Genomic DNA, 26845 nt, shown 5'->3' on the forward strand with positions numbered 1-26845 from the left:
TCCATTGGTAGATGAATAAATAAACAAACTGTCACAGATTTTGGACTAAGATTGCAGAATCCCACTTATATAAGATGCCTAGAATAGTTAATTCATAGACAGAAAGCAGAATATTGGTTATCAGGGGCCGGGGCAGAGAGATAACTGGAGAGTTATTGTTCAATGGGGATTAGAGTTGCAGTTCGGAATGATGAAAATGTTCCATAAATGAATAATGGTGATGGTTACACAACAATGTGAATGTACTTAATGCCACTGAGTGGCACATCTAAAAATGGATAATATGGTAAATTTTATGTGACATGTATTGTGCCCCAATAAAAAATTAAAGAAGGCAAGAATAAAGAGACTATTTTATTGCAGTTGGGGTTTGGTTGCTAAGTGGGGAGAGAGACCTACAGGAGGTTGGGAAAAAAAGAAGGGCAACAACCTCTATGTCATGCCTGGCTCTCCCCACATAAGCCCTGGGGAGCCAGAAAAGCCTCACAGCTTACTACTTTCTAGGGTCTACGTGGGGCAGAAGAGAAATGGTCCTGACATTAATCTAGCATCCCTACCTCATATCTTTAATTGCCAACCTCCTTTTTCTTGAGATGTGGGACTTCCAAGAACCCAGAAAATACGTGAGACAATAGATGACCATTGCCCATTGCCAAAATTCTGATGTGAAATGTGAGGTATGGCCCTTTCGGGATTGTTCTGTCCCACCCTCCCATGATTAACAGGCACAGAAGTTAGACACTTGCATAGGCAGAGGTCTCCGTCTCTGTCCCTGTCCCCAGGCCAACCTGGAGTAAGGTCAAGAGTGACAGCGATGCTAATCAGAAATGGTAGACCTCCTCCCCATCCCCCTCATTAAGGTTCAGTCCAAGATCCAAGTGCCCCAGGGTGTTTTGACGAAGGATCTCCCAGCCTCGGTGACTGCTGCTCTGGGACGTGGTCCGGGATAGGGAGGAATTTGGAAGAGCCAGGGAGGCTCTGGCTAGAGTCCCACTCTCAGCCCCAGAGGGCTGTTTCTCGGATGGATGCTCCTGGTCATCCTCCTTGTCTGAGTTCTTGAACGCTTCCACATAGCGAAGCACTCGGAGAGGATTCTGATCATTGTGGTTCTCAACCCTGATGAGGGGAAAGGGGAAAGGACTCAGTCCAGGTGAGGAGAGATGAGCAGGGGAGAAGTAGAGGTGAACATTTAGAAAGCAGGGTCAAGAGGGAAGGAGAAAGAAGGGAGCAGAGTTGAAACAGGAAGAGTATTGCGGATCAGGTGAAGGGAGGTGATTGGAGGGCAGGCTAACCTGGGATAGAGATAGGGCTGGGCAATCAGGGCTTGCAGGGTGGTAGGACACACACAGGTGTGTGTGTGTGTGTGTGTGTGTGTGTGTCACTAATACATGGGAATGTGAAAGAAAACAGAGCCAACTAATAGATAAGTGTGTCACGAGGATGACGAGATGCAATTCAGGAAGTAAATTTGAGGAGAGAGGCGGGTCACGCCAGGAGATGAGGGCAGAATATGAACGAGGAAGTTAGATCCAAGCCAAAAGTACACTGAAAATGAAGGTCAGCTCAGAACAAGGTGACAGCAAGTCTGGTAACCCATGCTGACGTCTGAGCATGGACACATGCACACAACCTTTTACACGTGGCTGCCCTGAGGTACACACAGCATTCTTCGTACCCCTCCACTTCAGCTCCAGCCCCCTCCCCTAGACAAGCTAATGCAGGCTCCAGGACACCTGTTGGTCATCCTTGCTTCCGTGGCCTTATACACATCTGCAGTTTTGCATGTGCACACCGTCACTCACCGCAGGAACCAGCGATCCCCCAGCCCGTACTCGCACCCACAGATCCCGGAGCGAGGCCACAGGCAGCGAGGCAGCTTCCGTTCCAGCATCACTGTGGTGGCCACGACCTGGAAGGAGGCAAGAGGTACAGGAAAAACTCTGAAAGAGCCATGAGGTTCAAAGAGGCACTGAGGCCACTGACAAAGGGAACCAAAGGCAACCAGTGAGATAGGACACTAGAGGTCGGTGGTGAGAACAGCCACCTATTCACCCCACAGCCTGTGCCAGGCACCATGAAACCAGTTTCACTCATCAAGAAATGAGAGAGGATTTTTTGTGACTGTTTTGAATAAAATAGTGACCCTTACGTTACTATTCAGACTCATGGAAAATGAGTCACTCCAAACTAATCTCAATTTGTTTGTCATATAAAAGCCATGGACCAATTATCTTGATTTAAATAAAATGATTAAATAGAATCTCTGTGATCTTGGGGATGAATTGATACTGTTATTGTTCAGGGAATTTTCAGCAAATTAAATATCCATATCTTAAGAAGGAAAAGGGTTGATTAATGACTGCAAAGTTGGCAGGGAAATTTCTGGTAGCAAGTTCACCACACGTTCTGTCCTTTGCTCAGCCCTCATTAATTACCTAGATGAAACGTGGAAAAGAAGCTTATCAAATATGCCTGTGACACAAAACTGGGAGGGATATGTAATAAGTGGGGCAACAGAAGCAATATAAAATGATATCACTAAGTTGGAATGCTGGTGTAAAATCATTAACAAGAAATTTAAGTAAACCAAATCTAAGGTCCTACATTTACATTTAGGAAGCTTAGATAAGTGAGTCATAGAACAAAGAAGTGGGTGTGCCAGCTGATCACAAGCTTAATAAGGGCCATTTGTATATTTACTGAACGACCTGACTCTGCTTTACATGCTCTTAGCATTATGTCCAAGTAAGGAAAGTCAAGGTCCCGCTTTGTACCGCATTGCTCCAATCATATTGGAGACTATTCTAGTTTCAAAGGAACCATGATCTATTAGAGCATGAACAAAAGGGTCCAATCAGAACCGATCAGAACCAGGACGGCTTCCTAACTGAAAGAGTGGCAGTCTTCAAAATAGCAAATTCTTCACCTCTTGTTTTTCTACTCCCTATCTTCCTCATTACTCCACACTTCTTTCAGTTTCTTAATCGCACCAAGTTCCCTCCTAGCTCAGGACTTCCAGTCATTCTGTGCTTTTACCCTGGATAGCTGTTCTTCTTTGCCTTGAAAGGAATGTTTATTGTTCTTCCTGAGCCATCATGCAGCCTCGTCCTTCCTCAGGTAACAGCACCCAGTTTTCATTTAGGGAATTGCTGCCTCATCACTTTCAGTGCATTGGTTTGAGTTGACTGGGCTTCACACAGTTCTGCTTAATTAATTTATTTTCCCTCAAACCTCCCCTCACAACCATCACCAACACCTCCACTATCTAGTCCTTGGTCTTTCCTTAGATTCAATGATGTGCCTATGACCCAAATGTGTTACCATGAGATGGAACATGGAAGGAATTGGCAGAGGGAAAGATGTTCTTTTAAAGCCTACAGTTTTGCCCGGCACCAGGAGCCTCACAGAACACAACATGAGTGGGGCCCTTGGAGCTGCGTATTGCAATGCAGGTCCTCATTCTTTTTGGAGTTTGGAGCTTCTAGAAGTGATCTCACAAACACGATGGGAGAGCTTGCCTTAGAAGAGAGGTCAAAAGAGAGCCGGACAGAGGAATGGATGTAATGTATAAGATGTGGATCTACATTCTGGCCAGATACCTCTAAAGTCAGTTTAATTCTCTAAACTTCTCATTTACGAGAACTAACACATCCTCCTCCACCTGTTTAAAAATCTAAAAGTCTGTTTGAGTTTGGTTTTCTGTCCCTGTAGCCAAGAGTCCTAATTGCTACTAACCTTGACCTGCATCCTTTTCCCTCCTTCCTTTTAACTAGCTAGTTCTTGCTCACCTTTGGGTTCTCATCTTAAATGTTGCTCCCTCAGGAAAGCACGTCTTCACCTCCCAGTTCAATTCCTCTGTTGCATCCTCTTTCTAGTACCTTACATTCTCTATGGCACTTTTGCTGCTGTAATTTTACAGCTTTTTGTGAAGTCATTAACTTCATGCCTGTCTTTCCAACTAAACCGTCAGCTCCATGAGGGCACAGATGGTGTCTGTTGTGTTAATGCTCATGTCCCTAGCTCCTAGGCGTTTGCCAACACCTAGCAGGGTCTAAATGATCATCATTAAATGAGTGAAAAGTCTAAGGGAAAAATGATGGCTGTATTCAAATATTTGAATGGTGCTTATATGGAATAATGTGTTCTGTGTTATATGAGAGGGAAAGACTGGGGACAAAGAATGAAATTTTAAGAAGATAGATTTTAGCTCAATGCAACATGAATGTCTAACAACAAAATCTTTAAAAATATGAGAAAACTCCCTTCTTCCCAACCTCTACCTGAATTTAAAAGATAATAAGGTCCTAATCAGCATTAAAGAAGATATTGAACGACCTTCTGACCAGTAAATGATTATTATGTTAAGTAGGAGGTCAACTTGAGGGCCATTGAGGGTCACTTCTGATTCTAATATTTGTCAGTCTATGATGATATAAAGAAAAGATCATAGAGAAACAGGGATTTATAGAAGCAAATAGAAGATAAGGTCCAAACTGAAAACTGGAATATGCCAGAACAAGGTCACTTCTAGTTCCCACTGGACTCCAGGATCACTCCTAGGTCTACTTTTCACCTGTGAGCAACAACCCCACTTCTTGCCACTGTCCTCCATTTAATCCTCCTTCTGTCCCTTCCATTTATGCACATGTACCTCAGTTTTATGCAAACCTCTGTTGAGGTGACAGCCTCATTGAGTTTTTCTGTGACTCTTTTAAGGATGATTCACCATAACATTTTCCACTTTGATTTTTCTCTCCATCCCCTGCCTCTTAGCAAGACTAACACAAATAAACTCACCTGGGCCCTCCAGAGCTCATCCCGCTCCTGGGCCACCCTCCAGTGGGTGTCACCCATCATGGCGATGAACAAGTTGAGCATGAGCAGTGTGGCAATGATGGCGAAGGCGAAGTTGACAACGCTGAACGTGAAGGGCAAGTCCACATTGTAGTTGGCAGGTGCATCAATAACAGTGAGAAAAAGCTCGAAGGTGCTGAACAGTGCCATGGGGTAGTCATAGAACTGCCCCAAACTGGTTGGGTCCTCTGTCTGGAAAATGATATAGAATGCTGCTCCGCCCAGGAAGAGACATGGAGATTGGACAATGGAGTTATCACAATAAGCATGGACATGGTTAGCACTTATTCTATCTCTGATATATATGTATATCTAAATACACTTGCACAGATAATTACATACTAATGAACGTGGTTTCCTGTGGAACTGTCTAACCCTAAGATGTCCTATGATTAAGTTCACCACTCTGGGTAACGGTCATGGTAACAGTCATTTAACAACAACAAAATTGTATGTGTGTGCAGTGTGTGTGTTTGTATGGATAATGGATAATAGGTCACCTAACTGGTTTTTACATTTTAGAAAACCAAATACTTAAAAGGCAAGTTATTATAAGAATGCATGGAATCTTCAACAATTTTTAAAGAACAGAACACATGAACAGGCTAAAAGAAGAGCCCCTTTTTATTGTGATGGCGTCTAGATAACCCTCCATCACTCTGACATTCCCTGAGTGAACCTGAACCAACATAGGAAATGGATTCCTGCTCAGGGTGGAGCCTACTGGATAGCAGTGAGTGTAATGGAACTTCAGGACAGCACCAGACTGCTTGAAAGCCTCCTCTCTGCATAAGGAGCTGAAGCACAAGGTGATTCTGAGAGCAGAAACAGGGTCTATGACGAAGCATTGCCTCCTTATTTATTTAAGAGAAAAGCAAGTGCAATGACCAAGAAGTGATCATTTAGAGAGCTCTGGATAGAGGACATCTACAGAAAGCCACTCTGCGACCATCACCTCATTTTGTAATCTGTGTTATGTATAGATGTAGATGGCCAGGGAGTGGGAGGAAAGGGTACATAAGGACTTGGGGTGGAAAACTCCAAACAGGCAGAAAGCCATCGTTTTACTCTTTCACATTTCAGATTTTGGTGGGGGTTTTGTTGTTGTTGTTGTTGTTGTTTTGTTGTTGTTGGTGGTGGTGGTGGTCTGTTGTTTTGTGGGAATCCCCATTGAACGGGAAATTCCTGAGGATAGTAATGGAGTCCTCTGCACTTAGTCATTGCTTTTTAGAGATGGGAGGGACTCTTAAAGCTCATCTAGTGACTCTTCTTGTCTAATAGATGATCAGTTGCAGACACTGAGGACTGAATTTGAGCTACTGGCCTTTTGCTTTCAGACCTGGGCCTTCCTCTGTCTGCCCTTCCCTAAGGACTCTCTTCTGTTCCTCCACCCACCCTCTCCTTCCCTCTGGCTCTCTCCACCTGCCTGTGTTTTCCTGCTGTGCTGTTCCTTTCTTTTGCTCCCTGGCACTTTCACTGGCTGTTCCTTGACTGGGTGCCTGTGTGTCCCTGTTCTCCCAGTCTCTCTTCACAACTCTTCTTTTTTGTTTTCTCTGTCATTCTTCAAACTGTCCAAGCTGTTTTTCTGCATCTCCTGTTTCTAATTCTTTCATATTTTTTCTCAAGTTTAAATGACCACATATAGAAAAAAAGCAAGTTATATGTTGTTGAGCGCTTTATGTTTCCTCTTCTGAATTGCAAACATGGGAGTGTTAAGCATAGCACTATCTCTGTTTGTTCATACGGTTTTCTGAGATCCATGACTGGCCAGTCTTTCCTGTTTAATGCCCTGTTCTCACCAAAAGTCTTTTTCTGTCTCTCCTTTAAAGATCGTGCAAGGCAGTTAGTGAACATGAATGTTATTGGCCCTGAACACATGACTTTACCTTCCTAGGCCAACCTGAGTGGCCCCTGGTCTATAAATATGGGTGTGCTTTTAGACTCACCTTCCAACAGGAAAAAAAAAAAAAAGCAAAATGAAGTGCAAATGAGAACTGAGAGCAAGAATGAGAGTGAACTTTCTGGAGAACTGGATCTGCTGATCTAGTAGAAGAGGGAATGGTGCCTTACCAGAGGCAAATCCCAAGATAACCACAGCCATCAGCCAGCAGAAACGCATTAGGTCTCCAAAAATCATCTGCAGGAAACAGAGAAGGGAGAAAGAGTGGGAGGATTCCTTTTCCACTGCCTCTGAGGAGCTAACGCTAACAGATCAGGAGGCTCCCATGGTTCTACCAGCCCCACTCTACCTCCATCCCTCTGTCTGGGAAGGTCTTGTGCCTGAGGCAGAGGAAACTCTGGGAAAGCACTGACCTTCTGGATCATGATGGTGAAAGGACCCAGCATCTGGAATCCTCGAGCAAAATACATGACACTGCACCAGCCCAGCACCAGGGCAAAGGACATGGGCACCACCTCCCCATTGGTGTTGGTGAGCCGCATCGCCATGGTCACCAGCACCAGGGAGGCATAGGTGATGCTGGGGGAGCAGAGAGCAGGGAGTGAGAGAGAAGCTGGAACTATTCTAGGTCCCTACAGCACAGTGGTGACTGGGGTGGGACCCACACACTCAGGCTTCGTCTTTACACCTAAAACACACATACAGTTACACCTACAAGTCCACTGGAGAGAAGTCCTTGGAGTGAGAGTGACCTGAGGCCTAGATATCAGAGAGTGAACTGGAGACAGGAAAAGATTCTGGCAAGGAAAGGCAGGGGGCTGGAATGAGCGGATACTCACATGATGACATGGAATGGCCCCCCAAGAACTGTCTGTCCAAAATAGCGAGAGGCACCGACCCTGAAGATGTCTGGGATCTGGGGAAAGGACAGCAAAACAAAAAGACAATGTGGACTGCGGTTCAGTCTGGGCCTTAGATGGGATGGGCTTAGCTTGGACCCCACCTGCACCTCACCTCTAGGAGCAGGATGATCACAGCCCCAATGACGCTCACCAGCTCCCCCACCAGCCTGACGATATCTTCATGTGTCTCATAGGCCTCCTATGTGAGGAAATTCAGAAGAAGTGCTTTCTGATGGGCAAAGAGTCAAATCCTTTTATGCAAATGATTGAAAGCTGCTAAAGTCCACCCAAAATAAAGGAAAGCTCCCCTTCCCACCAGCATCACCCCACCCCCATTGTACTTGCCATTGTGGGTAACTCTGTGACCAGGACAGGAGTCTATGTATCCAAGGTTTAATAGACGTCACATATGCTAATGTCTTGAGCTACCATCCAGCAAAATCGCCTTTTCTATAGATGCTTGTAAACAGAAATTTATGATGTATATACTGAGCAGCTGAGAACATATTTCAGAGCATCAAGTGAGCCAACAGGAAGAGGTATTAGTGGCTTGGGATGGTTTCAGCTATGTGGAAAGTCCACCTTTTCCAAACTCATCATGGCTCCCAGTGGGAAGAATACACTGTAAACATATCACAGAATTCAGGTTCCCTCACGGGCCCAGAATCTACTACCTCTAGTGAGACCTTGAATCATTCATGGAAAAATCTCTGAACTTGAGGTTTCTCATCTGTAAAATGGAGGCTACAGTGCTTACCTCCCAGAGTCATTGTGAAGCTTACATTAATGATATATTTGCATGAACTTTATAAATCATAAAGCACTACAGATATATTCACTGTGGTTTTATGATTTGACATTACGGAAAAGAGCAGAAAAGGGGCTAGAAACACTATGAGGAAGGGTCCCTGCCTATCCTGAGCAGTAGTTGTAGAAGGTACAGTCCAAGGGTCAAGGTGGAATGAAGACCACCCTACTTCAATGCCTGTTACTTCATGGTGAAACTTACGCAATATCACAGATGTAGTGCTAGGATCCTACATTAATTATCCTTATCTTTTTGAAGTTATGAGCTCACTTGAAAACATAATAAAAACTGTATACCTTCTTTCTAGAAAACTGTGTTCACGTATAGAAAATTCCCACATGATATTGCACAAATAATTTCAACACATGCAAGCAGCCTTTTGACTTTTGGGAGCTCTGTTGTCCAAGGTCACATCTCCTAATAGTGCACCCAAGAAAGGAGTTGAGAGTCCCCTGGGGCCAGCAGGAAAGCTGATGATTTAAGCTGGAGAGAATGTGATCCCTTGTTAGCATAAGAAACAGCAATTATCCCTGCTCTGCTAATCAGCTGGAACCTGTAAGCATCTCTCCAGACGCTACTGCAGCAGCACACTCACCTGTCCAGTGAGAGGCAGCGCTTTTGACATAGGGAACCAAGAGACACTAGGACAGAAGCTTCTGTCTGTGTGTGTGGAGATCTCTGTGGTCTAACAACCTGTGACCAGACATCAGTCAACACTTTTTTTTTTTTTTTTTGGCTTAAAACATTGTATGCTCTGTAAGCTTTTCTGACATATCTCTCTCTTGAGAAACTAGTAAATTTTACTTTATCATATAATAGAAAATTTCTTTTTTTACTTGCTTCCAAAGAATTTCAGAGTTTTTGTTTTGTTTTGTTTGTTTTGGTTTTGTCCTCCACTCTAGCAACTATCTTTGAATTCCTTCTCTTCTCTCCTGAAATTCAGTTCATGGACTGTGTTCTTTTTCTTTATCTTATCTTAATGTTTCTACAGCATCTGTCTTTTAGTGTAAAACATGCCTACTCCTTCACAGAGTCAGGTAGTGAGTAGGAGGATAAACAACAAATACATTACTTTAGAAACAAAATAACATTAAATATAGAAATAACTACATCTATGCCATATATGTGTCTGTAAAAAATTATTTTTATTTTTCAAATGTTGTGTCTTGATTCAATATGTCTGAAAAAATGCTACCGATCTTTTCTTGCCTCAGGAAGAAAAGAACTACACACATAAGCTGGCGAGGAGGGCCGGGAAGATCAGGGCGCCCCTAGAAGCAAGCCAGGGAGTCACAGCAGCCATTCCTTCAGGAAATGAAAACGTGAAACCCTCTAATGCTGGGGACAATTTTGGTCACCAAATTCTCCTGCTAGGGCTTCCTCTCACCAGTTCAACAGATTTCTTTACAAGTACGCGTTCCCCTGCACAAATTCACTAGGGCGTAACGGAGGTGTTCAGAAACCCCAATTTTTTGCCTCTGCATTACCTGGGATCTGACTGACCTAGAGAAGCTGCCTCCAGCACTCTGTCCCTGGGGTCCTTATCCTTAAACCAGGCTGCAAAGTGCCATAGACTCCTGAGAGCCCCCTTCCTTGCTGTTCTCCAAGACCAGAATACAAACCCTTCTGTAGGGTTTTGTTTGCTTTGTTTTATAAACTACTGTCTCTGGAAAACAAAAATAATATATGTGTGTAAAAGTTGCAATATAAATAATGATAATAGTGGGCTTTTAAAGCACTTTGATTTTCTTTAGATTTTCTGGGCAGCTCCAGTGTTTCACACTGATATATAATGTTAGCTCTTGCTTTAGAATAGATACTCTTTGCAAAGGTAAGGAAGATTTCAGTATTTCAGAGATGGAAAGGGGCATTAAATTGAAGTGAAAATAGGCTTCCCTTTTAATTAACCACCTTGCACCCCTAGAATTAAATCCTAAGCCCAAACTGGTAATGGATGTTTCTTTTAATTTTTAAAATTCTATTCTTTGGGAATTGCATTCAAGACTTTTTTTTTTTCTAGATTGAGATGCTGATTCACAACTCTCTAGATTTAGGGTCCTTATGAAAACACTGTTTCCTGGTTATGTTTGGCAAAGTAAATTATCAGGGCACCCATTCTCCAGTCCTACTCGTTCAGTTCCCAATTCTCTCTGACATGTTCTCCTTTTCCTTGGTTAACAGAACTACTGCCTCAGGGCAAACCTGTGCCATCTACCATCTAGTTTACGCTACATCTATTTCCGCTTTTTCAACCCACCCCCTACAATGCTTCTGAATTGATCTTTCTGAAACAGAGATATCATCCTGAGACTTCTCTGTTTAACATCATTGCTAGCTCCCCAATGCCTTCAGAATAGAAATGCAGGAGAGGTGGCAGTGGACGGTGCTCTTTAATCTTTATCATCATAGACATTCACTAGATAATGTCTAGATTTGATTAGCAATTAGAGATAGAAGCATTTGATTCCAGGGATGTGGAGGTGATGACAGGAAGGAAGAGCTAAAAGAAAGAAAAACTGGTTGTCCTCCGTGAGTAAGACATGGGTGAGAAGGAGGGGTTGTCCAGGACGCAGTTGCTCTCTATCAGATCTGCCACTTGATTTGTAAGTCATGACCACGATGTACATCATTTTCTTTTAATTAGGAAAGCTCAATGTGAGATAAGAATGTAAAAAATAAAACCAGAGTACCAAACGGGATGTACAAAATCCTCGCTACTATGGCCCCTGCCCTGTGTCCTCATACCCTGTGTGAGCTCCGGCCACATTGAGCTATCGGGGTTCTGGGTTGCTAAGTCAGGACTCTGCGCAGGCTGTGCCACTTTGTCAGAATGCCTTCCTCCACCTTGTTGACCTGGCTCATCCTCACCAATGCCTCAAGACTCAGGTCAGGCCAACACTCCTCCTGGGCCTCCTTTCCTGCCCCTCCATGCCCAGGTCATATGTCTCTCCTGGGACATGTGGGGCTGCTGCGTATTGACAGCCCTCTCCCATCACACTGAAAGTGTCTGGGTACCCCATGTCTCACCAGTAGTCTTAGAGCTTCCTGAGGGCAGGGATGCTTCCCTCCTACTTTTTATCCACAAATGCACACAATGTGGTAGGCACTCAATTGGTAAGAAAGGAAAGAAGGAAGAAGAAAAAGGAGAGAGGAGACAGCAGGTGCAAGCTGAGCACTGCCTAAGAGTGCAGAAGTGTGGTAAGGAGGACAGGAAGCGGAGATGGAGAGACCTATCTGGAGGCCTAAGAGGAAAAGAATGATAACTAATTGTGCTTTTCTGAAATTTTCAGATTCCTAGATCAAGGTCACCTAAGCAGACCTGGCTAACAATGCACAGAGAAAATACTCCAATCCACCCCTTTAAAAATGCATATCATCTAACAATGACTGGAATTTTTTACTCCACAACATGGCTTGCAATTTAAGGAGCTATCGACAACCAAATCCCCTATGCAGGCTGGCATTTATACATCACTGAGAATTGTCCTAATGAGATTTGCTCTCACTTCCCAGCCAGCTGAGTTCATTGCCTTGAAGGGAATGCCCAGAAGGAGAGGGCACAGCAATGCCTGGGGCACTACTGGGTCGTAAGGGCCAGGGATGTACCATGAGGAAAGGCTGGGGAACATAGGCCACCCCAGTGGGAAGTGGGAAGGCTCCAGAACAAGTTGTGAAGCCCAGCTCTAGACCTTTTTCCTTCCCATGATTCCAGACTTGCGAAGGAATGAAGTTCTCAGAGAAAGCTCTGCTAGCTCTTATGAAGAGCTTCTCCAATTTCCTAACTGGACATGAGTTCCTAACCAGGACTGCCCATCAGAATCAAGTGGTAAGTCTTTGTCACAACACACATGTCCAGGCCGACCCTGGGTTAATTTGGAGCAAGAACCTGGCATTTTCTTGAAAAGTTCTGTAGGTGTTTTGGACGTGTACCCCAAGTTGAGAACCGCTGGGCCATAAAGAGAGAGAGATCTGGTTCCCATGTAAGTCAAACTGCCTTCCAAGGGTTAATTTCATGTCCCAGTCTCTGCATGTTCTCAGGGGGATTGGCTTGGGAGATTACCCCTTTCTTCTGAAGAGTCTTCACCCATTCCCACAGAATTATGACTTGCCTTATATGCCAGTAGGTTAACCTCATCAAAAAATAGTGCCAATTATCAAAACTGGAGAAGAGCCAGTAGCTCAGTATCTGGGGGAGGGAATCCTTCTATATCTGATCCCCTCCCACAGCACTTCTCAAGTGCCTCTAATCCTGACAGGGAAAGATGAGATGTGTAAATACAAGTGAGTGTGGCAAGCGCTGGCTAGCCAAGAGAGAAGACTGGGACCTAGCACATCACTCTGGAGGGAGATATGGCCTTGTCTGGTGTGTAAAGGTGAGGATTCTGAAAGGAAGCAGACCTGCAGCCCAATCCCAGTGCTGCCCTTGCTAGCTCAGTGTCTTTGCCAAAGTATTCAACCTCTCTTGACCTCAGATTCACTATCTTTAAAGTGGTGATGATTGTATTTACTTGTTAGGATTTCTACGAAGATTAAACGATAGAATAATGCTTTGTCACTCAAAATATGGTCCACAGAATCACAACATTGGCCTCCCCTGGCAACTTACTGGAAATGCCAAGTCTCAGATCCCACCCAGCCTTACTGTCAGAATCCACATTTTAATAAGGCCACTTTAATAAGTGCTGGGATTATAGGCATGAGCCATCATTATTTTTTGCTTGCTAAACTGTAATAGCCTCCTGACTGGTCTCCCCATGTCCTTCCTACCACCCCCCACATCTGTTATTCACCATGCAAGCAGAGTAATTTTTCTAAAACAAAAATTACTCTGTAAGTTTCCCTGTTTAAAATCCTTCTGACTTCCCATTACCCTGGGGATAAAGCGTAAAATCCTCAGCATGGCCTTTAAGACTCTACATAAATTGGGAAGGATCTGTCTGGACAACCTCACCTGGAGGTACCCACCCCAGCTCCCTGTGCTCTGGTGAATCTTCTTTCAGTTCCTAGACTTTGGTGAGGTTACTCCTGCCTTGAGGCCTTTGAATATGCATTCTTTCTGTCTAGAACTCTCTTTTCACATTGAATTCATACCTAGATCTCAGCTCAGTCATCTTTCTCAGAAGCAGTCTCTGGCCTCCCAGAGGGACCAGGCCCCTGCTATAAGTTTTTTTTTCCCACTCTGTGCTTTTCTCATTATAAGAAAAAAATAACATTAATGCCAACAGTCACAGATTATAATGAAGTATCTATTTGTATGATCATTTGATTAATATAAACCAGTCTGTAGACTCCAAGAAAGCAGAGATTATGTGTGTGTTGCTCAGACTACGGTTGTTGAATTTTCATCACCTGAAACAGTTGTTTGGCCTGTATGAGGCTCTCAATAATAGTTTATTTAATTAATGGATTAGCAAAATATTTCTGGGAAAGAGAAAAGCAAAGGAGGGCTCAAGAGAATCTTTTTCAAAAGTTAAAAAGGAGATGTGACAAGAAATTTGAACCCCCTGCTGAACAGTACTCCAGGAATCTAAATGACCAGAGCGGTGGGCCTAGGACTGGAAAGGCAGAGCTACACTGACCTCAAAGATGGAAGCCAGGGGTTCTCAACCCTGGTAGAACATTTGGCTCACTCAAAGAGTTTCTTAAAAATACTGAGGCCAGAGCCTCAGCTTCAGACATTCTAACTTATTAGGTCTAGGGTGTAGCCTAGTTATTTTACTAGCTTCCTAGGTTTCTAGCATGCAGCCTGGGTTAAAAATCACAGATCTAGCATGAAGTAAGATTTTCCTAAGGTCAAACAACTATTAAATTTCAGAGTTAGGGCTAAAACCTGAGCTGCTGGACTCCTGGACTCTGAACATTTTACTCACCTAGAAATCTAAGAGAACTAGTACTATAGTGCATGCTGCTCTGCCTAAACCAAGTAGAAATATATGGAGATAGAAGTTAACTCAAATTAATAGAGTTCTGGGAGATCTCTAGTAAAGCAGAACTTTAACAACTGAGCAACAAGGCACCTTAGAGTCATTAAGATGTCCTCCAAATTGGACAGAAATAAACTAACTCCAGCTTTACAAACATCAGCTTTTGTGTAGTTTTTGTTAACTTATACAGAGGAATTTGTTTTCTCTCATCTGTTCTGACATGGTGGTGTTGCACTACTCTCATAAAATCCAAGATATTAAACTAGAAAGGACCTTAGGGGTCCTGAAGCCCAGTGATTTCCACAGATCCCAGGAGATCTGCAGAGGAAGTCCTGAAGTGACTGAGATCCCTGTGATCCCAGAGTTATTAATATAATTGGACAGTAAAGTATTCATTCATCTGAGAAAAAGCTCCACCAGCTAACGAATATGTCAACAATTGCATGCGTCAAATCAAGACACTGTATTTGTGCGTTTTCATTTTTTCTGAGACTTTCAAGTAAGAAAACAGCAGGGGAAAAAAAAGGAATTTCCTATTATTTAACAAATCTGGTGCACTGTGAAAACAGAATCTTTCAAATCACAATGATAAGTTTAGAAGCCTCAGATCTAATCCAAATGGGCTTACTACTGAATAAGAAGAACATAGTCATCCCATGAATCAGGTCCAGGGCTCAAAGCATAGGGACTTTTCACTAGCGTTCTTTGTTATCTAACCCTTTCCAGCAGCATTCTCAATCCTCTTACCCACCCACTTCTCCAACAAGAAAAGAATATCTGAAAGTCCAAAGTCTTCTCTTTGAGCTGAAGTGGCTTTCACTGAAGCAGAAAGCAAAAGGGTATAAATGCCAAGGTACAAGAAGAAAGGCAGAAGAGAGAAAGGAAGAAGGATGGGTCAGGTGTTCAGCTATAATTATGCTTCTGAGTCCTGAAGCAAAGGAGGTGATCTTTTAAATATAGAATATCTGGATCAAATGAATGTGTTTGTACATAACTAGCCCAGTCCCAAAGAGATAGAGACACACAGGAAGGAGATTTTTGGTCATCAGTGGCTCAGCATTGCTCACCTTTTAACCCAGAGTCCTGTCTACATTCGAAATGCAGAAAATCTCCAAGTAAGTTTAAGACAAAGGAAGGTTGGAGAAGACACATCTGAGGACATAGAGCCAGGAGCATTGGAAAAGTCCAGCAATCCCCACCTTATTTTGTTTTCTCAATCTCTAATTATTCCTCCCTCCACTTGCCATCTCCTAACTGTCCTTATTTCCCTCATGTCTCCATGCCAGGGACAACTTTTGTGCCTAGACTGAGATGTATGGAACACAACTGCTTCCAGCATCTCTAACACATTCAGGCTTGTCTTCCCCAGGCAGCAAGCCCTACTTGGTGAGAGGCAGTGGATCTGGACACACGACACACTGCATATATATATATATATAGGCAATTCTAGAAACAGGAGAGATGGAGTGTCTCTATCTGTCATGGGGTTCACTGGGGCTCTTTGCCCTGTTCTCTGTGTATACCGCTGTCTTTGGTCTAAACCAACTCATGGTTTTTGCTTCTTGGCTATAGAAAGTTTGTATTCTCTTTCTGACCCAAACTATCCTGCTTCCTAGTCCAGGCTGAGCTATACCTATGACTGCTCTCTCCTGCATTGAGATAAATCTCCAATCACTTAGTTCTCACTTACTTTGCAAAATTCTTTTTCCTGGTCTTTTGCTTTCTGCTACATTCCTACATCACCTTCTGGGTATTTTCAGCTCACCAGGACAAAAATTTTAGTAATCCACAAAGACTCAACCCCCCAAATGTAGCTATATTTGTTCAACATATATATTCAGAAGTGCTCATTAGAGTCTACCCTTTGTGTTGCACTAAAAGGAGGGTTTACTTTCTTCAACAGCAGATTTCTGTATTTACTCTGTACCTCTAATAAGTCTTCTTCCTCACCCTAGTTTTCCCTTGGCCACCACAACACAGAATGTCAGGCCCACAATAATAAATGCAGCCTCAGAGAGTATTTGCTTCAACCTGATACCCAATCCAGACATCCTTCTGCAGAGTGTCTGAAAGGCAGTCAGACAGCTGACACATTATTCCCATGGGCCCATACAGACAGCACACAGAAGAGGATGCGGGCCAGCAGGCTGTTTGTGTTGCCCCAACACAACAAAAATGGACTCAGAAATGGACTTGGAGCACAGTTTTCCTCCTTGGAGCAATAGAGTTTACCTTGAACATCCCACTACAAAACCCTGATCCTTTTTGTAAATTACCAAAAAATTTCACAAAAGCACAGGCTTACTCATGCCAAGCACACTTTCAAAGTTTGTGTGAGAAAATCCACATCTCCCTGGACAAATGCTCTTGTGTTCATTAAACCCCACCTCTGGCCTCTTGGTCTCATGTCTAATGTCTCCTGGGTGTTTAGGAGCCTAAACCTTCTGGAACCCAGAAAGTGGCATTATCCCTGAGCAACATGGCTTCATTTCCAGCACCATCACCCCATGATGCAATTTCCTTTCATCCCCTTCCAAGGAGAATCACCTGTAGTAGTTTTTGCTGGAGGATGGTGATGTCTCGAGAATCAGTGCGGTTGCCACCACGAAACTTAAGGGGGCGGTAGATGCAGCATGTGGTGAAGCAGATCATGTACAGCAGGTACAAGGCAGCCAGGATGCAGAAGTACGGCCGGCCATATTTGTTCCACTTGAAGCTCACCAGCTCCTTCACTGGGGTCTGTTCCAGAATTTGGCGAGCCTGGCGTGGAAGTAGAGTGAAACTTGGGATGACCAACACAGAAGGATGTTGTTTATCCTACTGGGTACCAGAAGAGGCAGGGCGGCAACCATCACTCATTCAGCTCGTCAGTCACTTCTTTGATGGACAACTAGTATATTTCTTGCATATGGCTGGGCCTTGTGCTAGTGATACAGGTAAACAATTATAGCAGTTACCACAAGGCACCATAGCACCAAAGAGGATTTAAAGGATGAGTAGTAGTTAGTTGAGTAAAGGGAGAGTTAGGAGAGTAAGTTGGAGAGTAGTTAGTTGAGTAAAGGGAGAGTCATACCATAAGGTAGCAGCAGTTGCCAGGTCAGGAAGGTCCAAGAAACCATTGCCCATTTGCAGTTGAGATGCGGTTGGGGAGAGGGGAGAATCTATTGGGAGTGGTAGTCAGAAATGATAACGACTGAGGAAGAAAAGGGCCAGATCATCATGCATCGTAAATGCCAAGGTAAGAAGTTTGTATTTTTGTTTTTTCCTAAATATAACAGAAAGCAACTGGGGAGTTCAAGCAGGGAAGTGGTCAGATTTGCTCTAGAAGTATTGTTGGGCTGGAAAGAAGCAATGGAGGTTACAGGCAGTAGGATGTGGGAGGGTGGGATGGTGCTCTGATATAAGCAGCCAGTGAGATGTTAAAGATACACAGGAGAGGGGATGATGGATGGGAGGAGGCATCTGAGAAATTAGAAAGAGGCAGATTCAAAGCGCAGTAGAGTGGTTAGCCATTAACAGCATGAATACCTTTTCTATTGAAGCTGGAGGGGAGAAGAGAGACAGTGGGCAGTTTCCAGACATGCCTGGCAGTGTAGGGCAGGAAGCTGAAGGATCCCCAGTCAGAAAGCCTCTATTTTTGTCCTAAGGCAGGAGTCTAGGTCTTCTGAACTACAGCTGAAGGTAGTGAAGGATGTGAAAGGGAGCTAGAAAGGAAGATTTACAGAGGAAAAAAGCAAGTGGCCCAAGACATGTATGAAACCTGCTGGAGAATATTGAGAATAGCTTAAATCAAAGACCAAGGATGTGTGGTGGCGATATCCACACAGTGGGATTGTGCTTTCAATACCTAAGAAATCCTGCTCAAGGTATATCTGTTTCCAGGGATATTCTCTGAGGAAGATCTCACAAACTGGCCACTCAACTTTTCTTCTATTCGTTAGTATTAATAATCATTCATGTTTTCTGGCTCTATAAAGGTTCCTGGGAAATTCTCACATGGCAGATAAAAAGCAAAAACCGTATCTTGGCACTCTCATGGAGTGACCTGAAACCTGGAAGTCTTTTCTCCTCTCTACTGCAGTCTTCAGCAAATTTTCCTTTCCCTCACCTCACTCAACCCACCATTGTTGAATGGTCTATATGTTGCTCCCTCTCTAAAAAGCTCTTTCTTTTCTCATCTTCTTGGTGACTCCCAATTCTTCCTTGAAGATCCAGCCCCAGCATTTCCTCTGTGACATCTTCTCTGGTCTATCCAAGCCAAATTAACTCTACCTCAATGTGGCTGTCTGCATGCATGGTACACACAACTATTATGGCATATGTCATACTCTGTTGCAATTATTCAGGGCAGGGACTGAGAATTGAGGAAGTTGATGAACAAGAACTGTGTTGTATTTATTTCTGTATTGTTTGTTTCTTGTGTAGTGCCTGACACACAGCAGGTGTTCAATATGCTTGCATTAGTCCATTCTCACATTACTATAAAGAACTACCTGGCACTGAGTAATTTATAAATAAAAAAGGTTTAATTGGCTCATGGTTCTGCAGGCTGTACAGGTTCTGGAGAGGCCTGAGGAAATGTACAATCAGGGAAAAAGGCCAAGGAGAAAGCAGGCACATCCTACATGGCCGGGGCAGGAGGAAGAGAGAGCAGGCGGAGTGCCACGCACTTTTAAACAGCCAGATCTTGTGAAAACTCACTATCACGAGAGCATCAAGAGTGAAGTCTGCCCCCAAGAACCAATCACCTCCCACCAGGCCCCTTCTCCAACACTGAGGATTACAATTCGACATGAAATGTTTGCATTTGGACACAAATGCAAACCATATCAATGCTGAACCAATGAATGAATATGAGGAAACAACTCTTATTTGGAGTTTCTCATCTGAAATGTTAGAATGAGAAAGGTAGGTAGAAGGGACTGGAGCTAAGCAGAGAGACAGGGGATTCCGGAGAGGAATGTGCATTGGACTTTTCCCCAAGTCCCAGGAGACTATTCTCATCTCCACCTATTATAAGGCTGGGAAGTGCCTCGGGCCCAGGATCTTAGTAAGTGGACAGAATCTGCACAAACACTAAATTCCCTCACATAACAGCCCTGATCCTCCTTGGCATCCATACCTCTCGTTTATCAGAGGAGACCACAAGCTCTAGGAAGGACAGTTCCTCTCCCCAGGAGTCAATCTCTGTGAGGTCGTAGAGAATGGAGGTCAGGGGTCCATATGTCCACTGGATGTGCCTCCGCTTCTGCATCAGGTGCTGGAACATCTGTGAGACCACCAGGATGAGTGAGGGGGCCAATGTGTGAGAAGGTGGTCAAGGGGAACAACTCCATTGCATGGAGCCAGTTGTCCACCCCTTGAGACAGACAGACAGTGGGAATCAGCAAACCTCTGCATCTACAAGCTTCCCCTTTTTTGTCATCTTCCTGCTCCACAACCCTAGAAAGCTCAGAAAGAAGAAAATAGGCAAAGGAAGCTAGAGCTTTGGGTTACCATAGCACATGCGTTAACGTGAGGTTCTCAAATCCTCTTGAGCCAAGGAACACGAAGCTGAAGATTTCAGTGGTGGAATAGGAAGCAAGGGACCACCATCCCTTTGAGCAGTTTGGGGAAAAGAGATTTTAGAGAAAGGTGGATCCTTCACCTCTATTTCTCCCAGGGCAAGGGGGTAGGTTGAGGGTCATTAGAAAGACACCTCAGGGATGGGGAGTGTCTCTCACCACAGTGTTACCCTCCACTGCAGCCAGCTTGAAGGGGGTGAGACCCTGGTGATTGGGCATGAGGTCCAGGGGCTGCATGTGGTCCCCATGTCCATCGTAGGACAGCAGCAGGTTGTACATCTGGCAGGCAAAGGTTTTGTTGGGCTGGAGGATGAGGATGTGTAACACTGTGTTTCCTGGGGAGGACACAGGGTATCATGTGGCCACTGGCCTAAAGTCCCTGATGTCCCCATCCCCACCCTGGGGTCTTCCTGAAGGTCCCAGTCCCTCTCCTCACCATGTCCCTCACTCCCTGCAGCATCTCAGCTCCCCTCTCCATCCCAGCTCTTACCCAGGGAGTCCTGGGCCCGGATGTCGGCTCCATGCTCAATGAGCAGCCGCACGATCTCCTCGCTGTTCACACAGGCAGCAAAGGACAAAGGGTGCTCCCCTGTGGACACAGAGAGATCCATGGCAGGAGAGCACAGGATGGCAGGATGGGGTGGGCAGTCTCCCCCAAGTAATGGCCTCCTTCTCATCCCCTACATCTCAGCTCTAGGCTGAGGGACACTCCTCCAGCAGAACCAGAGGAAGGATCATCAGGGGAATTGGCCTCTGGCTTAATTAAGCCCTAGAAGGGCTGCCCATCCCAGCTGCCCAACAGATGGAGCTGAAGGCAGGAACCTCCTGCCCTGGCCTCCCTCTGCCTTGCCCGCCTCTCCAGCCAACCATCCTCCAAGCCCAACCCTGCTCTCACCAAAATAGATGAGGTTGCAGGGACTATGGCAGAAGGCAGTGCCTGTGGCTCTGGCAGAGACACTGGCCCTGCGGGAGAGCAGGGCTCGCACCAGGTTCACGTTCTGGTTCACAACAGCAATGTGCAGTGCAGTCTGGCCTGGCCCAGAGACAGCCATCATTAGGGGTCTGCCTCTGTCCCCAGTTCTCTCAGGGACACAGCATCCCCCACCATCCCTCTCAGGACGTTACTGATAGATCTTTGCATAGACTTGTGCCCCGGACTTGGCAGGGTGGCCTGGGACTGAGAGCAATTTGTCCTTCAGGCTGCTCTGCTCATTGACCTACCCCTCAGTTATTGGTAGCCAGTAGGGGATTGCTATGAATACAATCGTTCTCGTGTTGCTATGAGAGAAAGAAATTGAGATAGGTCCTACAGGGACTGTGGGAGGATTGAAAGGAAATGCTAAAGGAAGCCACAGATTGGTAAAAGCCAAGACCAAGACATTTGCATTTCTCCCAACTCAACTGAGCCTGTTCTCCTGACCCTCTATCACCCCACCCCAACCCATCCTTCAGAAGCCAATTTTAAGAGATAACAGCACACCCTCCATCTCAAAGCTTCCGCCTTGAATTACTGTGTAGCCTCCTTACCTGCAAAAGCCTCACATGTGGTGGGCTCAAAGACCAACTCTGGGGCAGCCTCCATCAGCACCAAGGCTGCCTCCAAGTTGTCATAGAGGGCTGCTATGTGCAGCGCCGTCTCCCCCAGGGCTCCTGGAGTAGAGTAAGACAGAAATGTTAGACACTTTTCAGATTCCCTTGAGGAAGGGGCCTCAGGCTCCAGAGACACTCTCCAAGGCCCCATTTCACAAAGTCAAAGTCTTGGGGAGGAGGGGTAGGTGCTTCTGCTCCCACCTCCATCCCATTAAATCCAGATCCCACCTCTTTGTCGAACATCACAGGTGCGGTCCAGTAGAAGTTGCCTAAGAACAGACAGGTCATTTTCCTTGGCTGCTCGAAGCAGTGGAGACTCTAGAATCCTGGGGAAAGGTGAACGTGAGTTTGGAAGAGACAGAGCAGAATGAAGCCAAGGGCAAAGGGGATCTGAGACATTCTTTAAGACCAATGTGACTCACACAGTGTGCAGTGACAAATTGGAAAGAAGTGCCTACTGGACTCGAATGACCGAGGGTGGACTTGGGCAAGGGTCAGCCCCAGGACCTTCCTTGCAATTCACTTCATGGTGATTCTCCTGTGAGGGTGGCCCCTGAAGCTCTGCTGGAGGGGAAGAGTTAATAGGAAGAGAACCTGTGGTCTGGAAAGAGTGGTGTGAGAGTCTCTAAGAAGAGGCCCCTAGGTTTGGCTGAACTCATCTAACCAGAGTAACCATCTCAGATCCTGGATAGTTGGAGAGCGGGACAGAGGGCACTTCCATCTGCGGTCCCCCTGCTCTTGGGCCTGCTGAACCTACTATCTTTAACCAAGGGGAGTCTGGGAGACCAAAACAGAGAGGGAGGAGGAATGGACCAACTGCTAGATCTTTCTTAGGCATTTTCAAATTTGTGAGGCACTAAAGTTCTGACTATTCCCTCAGGCTTTTTTTTTTTTTTTTTGAGGCAGAGTCTTGCTCTATTGCCCAGGCTGGAGTGCAGTGGTACGATCTCAGCTCACTGCAGCCTCTGCCTCCCAGGTTCAAGCAATTCTCGTGCCTCAGTCTCTCGAGTAGCTGGGATTACAGGCACGCACCACCATGCCCAGGTAATTTTTTGTATTTTTAGTAGAGACAGGGTTTTGCCATGTGACCAGGCTGATCTCAAACTCCTGAGCTCAGGCAATCCACCCATCTCAGCCTCCCAAAGTGTTGAGATTACACTGCGCACAGCCTCCTCCAGTTATTTAGATACAGGTCCCTGCAGGGGGTGGAGAGTTGTGGGGTGAGTTACAGGGTATCTTTCTTCTGCGTGACACCCTTAGATGCAAGGGTCTAAACAGCTTGTTTATTTGGGTGTCTCAAGGCAAAACAGGTTGAGATATTCATTCTACAGGACCTCTATTAATCTTTGTTTCTACCACACCCAGATTTGAATCCAACAAGAGATAAAGCTGGAACCTCTCTGACTAGACATATGTTTATTGGTCCCAAAGACAAGCACAGGGTGTGGGGGGAAGAACAGAAAGGACAGGCCGATAAGTGGCTCCTCTGAGGTCCCCACCTCTAAATCCTTCTCTTCCAATAGCCCCAGGAGCCAGAGAGAAAATATGTTTTTATTTTATTTATTTATTTATTTTTGAGACAGAGTCTCACTCTATCACCCAGACTGGAGTGCAGTGGTGTGATCTCAACTCACTGCAACCTCCGCCTCCCAGGTTTAAGCGATTCTCCTGCCTCAGCCTCCCAAGTAGATGGAACTACAGATTCCCACTACCATGCCTGACTAATTTTTTATTTTTGGTAGAGACGGGGTTTCACCATGTTGGCCAGGCTGGTCTCGAACTCCTGACCTCAGGTGATCCACCCACCTCAGCCTCCCAAAGTTCTGGGATTACAGGTGTGAGCCACTGCACCCAGCCAAAGTGTTTTCATTTAAAGAAGAAGCTTTTAATCTAAAGTTGGGGCCTGGGTTTACCTGTTAGAGCAGTGCTCCTAGGAAGGGCCATTGTGAGGAGTCAGTTCCCTGCCCCTTCTCACCCAGGGAATCAGTCCCAGGGAGCCCAGTGTCCCTGACCAGCCCAGAGTGGTCAGGGCTGAGATTGCAAACTCATCCCCATCCTGAGGCCACTGCACAAAGAAAGCCCTTGCCTCCCTGGCCCTCTAGCCCCGCTGCCCCTCTGCAGAGGGTCCAGATTCAGGCTGGAGGCTCACTTTCTCAGAGACCCAGGGGTCCCACTCTAAAGCAGTAAGGTGAAAATTCCACTGCAGGTATTGGATGGGGAGGTGAGGAAGCAGAGGGCTTGCCAGTATGAGGGCTCAGAGGGACTTGGGACCAGGCCCAATGTAAACCTGCAAATGCAGGACCCCTTGTTCAAAATTATTAAGAATTTGAAGACGAGGACAGCAGGGCATTGAACCAAGCACAGGAATCTTCTGGAGTACAGGGGAGACCTTTGTGACTGCTAATGTCTGCTCATCAACCTCACCCCTCAGGCAGCTCTTGGGCGGGAGGCAAGCCCCAAAACACTTGGAGGCAGAGGCTGCCCATAGGATTCGTCCCTGCCCCAGCTGCTCTTCCTGGGACTGGACCTCAGGGCTAAGCCATGAAATGATTTACCTGCAGGTGTGCTAGCCCTGCCCGAACTGAGAGCTCTCCAGGAGCAGGCACAAGTCTCATTCAATCTTTGTGTCATTGGGACCTAGCACCCTTCTGCACACAGTAGACTCAATAAAAGGCAGATGGACTGAACTCAGAACCCTCCAGTGTCACCTGAGCTGCCCTCCTCAGCTGGTCAGCACCCAGTGTTACCCCAAAGCTCTCCTCCCCTTTCCCACACAATCCACTTTCATTCAAATGAATGGTGTTTCCTCATAGTGATTCCACCACCCATAGGAGTGCCTCCCTTCTCCAGCAGCCTGCTTCTGCCTGCCCTCCCCATCCCACACACCATGGCTTCTTCCCTCTGGTCCTTTTTGGTCCTCTCACTCCCCCTCGGCTGTCATTCTGCCTCTGTCCTTAGGTCTACCCTCAAGATTTCCCTGTGTGGCCCAAAGTCACGTCCTCCACCACCACTAAAAGGGGCCAGCTGGGATTCCATAATTGGGTGGGTGGGCTGGAAGGAAAGGGTGTGTCCGAGTGGCTGGCACTGAATTCTGGGGTGCTCTATTCGGGAAGCAGGCCCAGGTGGGTCAGAAGGTCTGATGATCACAGCGGTAGGGCCAGGAATCTTTCTGGGAAGCCTACCTCTTCTGCTGCAGCATATGAAGCTTGTCCAGGTGCTGGTCCCAGTCTTGTTCTCTGACAGGAAAGGAGGGCAGAAGTTTCTGGAGTTGGCTCCTAGGCCCTTCTGCCTTAGATAGAAAACCCCCCATGCTTCTCCTTGCAGGCACTGGCAGATTATAGAAATGTGGTGAAAGAAACAGGTCTAGGATGACAGCAACTGAGAAAGAGATGGGGTCTGTTTGGGGCTGGTACTCTGAGTTTATCTCCTGTATGACTTGTGTATGCAGCATGCAGCTTGTGGGTGTGTGTGTGCATGCAGTACGTGGGTTGTGAGGTGTGCGTGTATGCACAGTGTGTGGCTGTGGTGTATGTCTGTGCATGCAGTGTGTGGTTGTGAGGTGGTGTGTGTGCATGCAGGTGCGCTGACGGGACTGACTGCCCTATCTGGGGAGGAGTGCTTTTCCTGGAGGGGGAGGAGCTCTTTGCAGAGCTGAGCCCCAGGGCCACAGAACCACCCTGGAGAAGAAAAGGAGGAGGGGAAAGAAGGTTCCTAACTGTGGGCTGGGATGGTTGAGACCCGGAGAAGCTGAGGGGTGGGGCAGAGGAATTCGGAAAAGAAAAGGGATGAAAGGTGGGTCCACAAACAAGGTGCGCGGTTAGTTGGATGAAGGAGAGAAGGAAGTAAAGACCTCCAGCTCAAGAGTCAGGCAGAGCCTGGTACAAATCCTGACTCTTATCCCTTACAGTTAGGTGAGACCTCGCAGTCTCAGTTCCTAACCTGTGGAATTGGGGTAACAGCTATGCTGCCTCACAGGAGCATCTGTAAAGCATGTGTCACAAGTACTCAATCACTGCCAATCCTCCTTCCACAAGTGGGCTCAAGAGACCCCCCGGGCTTCTTCTCAGAGCTTCCTATTTATGTGTCTTCTCATCTCTGTCCTCAACCCTGCATCTCAAAGGAGGGTTTCTGTACCCCTCTTCCCAGGCCAACCCCTCTCTGTTAGAATTCCTCATGACTGTGACCAGCCAGCTTCCTGGAGCATCACCAAGCAGGCTCTCTGGTACCTGGGGAGGCAGGCCAGAGGAGCCCCCAGGAGCCCTGAGTTACTGTGGAGGTTGAACAGCAGAAACTGGGCAAAGGTAGACGACAAAGAAATCGTGATTCCATGTTTGGGACTCTTTCCAGGAATGAAACACCAGGAGGAATGAGTAATGTTGTGTAACTTTATATATTTTATATTATATTTTCTATATTAAGTAGTTTCCCTTATCCACAGTTTCACTCTCTTACGGTTCAGTTACCTGAGGTCAGCCACAGTTGGAAAATAGGTGGGTACAGCACTATAACATATTTTGAGAGAGAGAAAGAGAGCATTCACATAACTTTATATTATTATAATTTTCTATTTTGTTTCATTGCTGTTAAACTCTTTTTTTTTTTGAGACAGAGTTTCACTTTTGTCGCCCAGGCTGGACAGCAATGGTGTGATCTCGGCTCACTGAAACCTCCACCTTCCAGGTTCAAGCTATTCTCCTTCTGCAGTCTCCCTAGTAGCTGAGATTGCAGGTGCCTACCACCACGCCCGGCTAATTTTTTTATTTTTAGTAGAGACAGGGTTTCACCATGTTGGCCAGGCTGGTCTCAAACTCCTGATCTCAGGTGATCTGCTTGCCTCAGCCTCCTGAAGTGCTGGGATTACAAGTGTGAGCCACTGTGCCTGGCCTAAACTCTTAACTGTGCCTAATTTATGAATTAAATTTTATCATATGTATGTATGTATGTATATATATGGAAAAAGATAGTATACACAGGGTTTGGTGCTATCTAAGGTTCCTGGCATCCACTGGGGCATCTTGGAATGTATACCCTGAGGTTAAGAGAGGACTTCTGTATATGATAGCTTGTATTTATGTTCTCATTGTTTTCAAAGAGGTACATCAATATTATTGAATTGCATTCACTCAATAGACCTATCAGGTAAATGAGAACAAGGAAGAATTCTCTGTGTGAGAATTCTTGGGTGTGCTGGCCCCAAGCCCCATGGCTAGTGGTGAGACTGGAACTGGCCATGAACTTGGGATCTCAGCTCCAAACCACTCTCCAGAACTTATTACTTCTTGGGAATCTTTTGGCCATAAAGA

General features: G+C 45.7%; 1 protein-coding gene across 1 annotated transcript; it reads right to left on the reverse strand.

Annotated features, from left to right (window-relative positions):
• Nucleotides 1-25198, reverse strand: TRPV5 (transient receptor potential cation channel, subfamily V, member 5). Its single transcript, XM_011941349.1, has 15 exons — nucleotides 24725-25198; nucleotides 21771-21868; nucleotides 21480-21602; nucleotides 20848-20985; nucleotides 20443-20541; nucleotides 20112-20287; nucleotides 19511-19657; nucleotides 16936-17148; nucleotides 7769-7855; nucleotides 7594-7670; nucleotides 7168-7333; nucleotides 6925-6991; nucleotides 4798-5066; nucleotides 1803-1909; nucleotides 1-1116 (listed from the first exon to the last, which is right to left on the reverse strand). The coding sequence occupies exons 1-15, from the start codon at nucleotides 25114-25116 to the stop codon at nucleotides 822-824; spliced, it is 2454 nt and encodes an 817-aa protein (XP_011796739.1). The 5' UTR covers nucleotides 25117-25198; the 3' UTR covers nucleotides 1-821.
• Nucleotides 25199-26845: the final 1647 nt, after the last annotated feature.

Source organism: Colobus angolensis, unplaced genomic scaffold (genome assembly GCF_000951035.1).
Source record: "Colobus angolensis palliatus isolate OR3802 unplaced genomic scaffold, Cang.pa_1.0 Scaffold2, whole genome shotgun sequence".
Classification (NCBI taxonomy): domain Eukaryota; kingdom Metazoa; phylum Chordata; class Mammalia; order Primates; family Cercopithecidae; genus Colobus; species Colobus angolensis.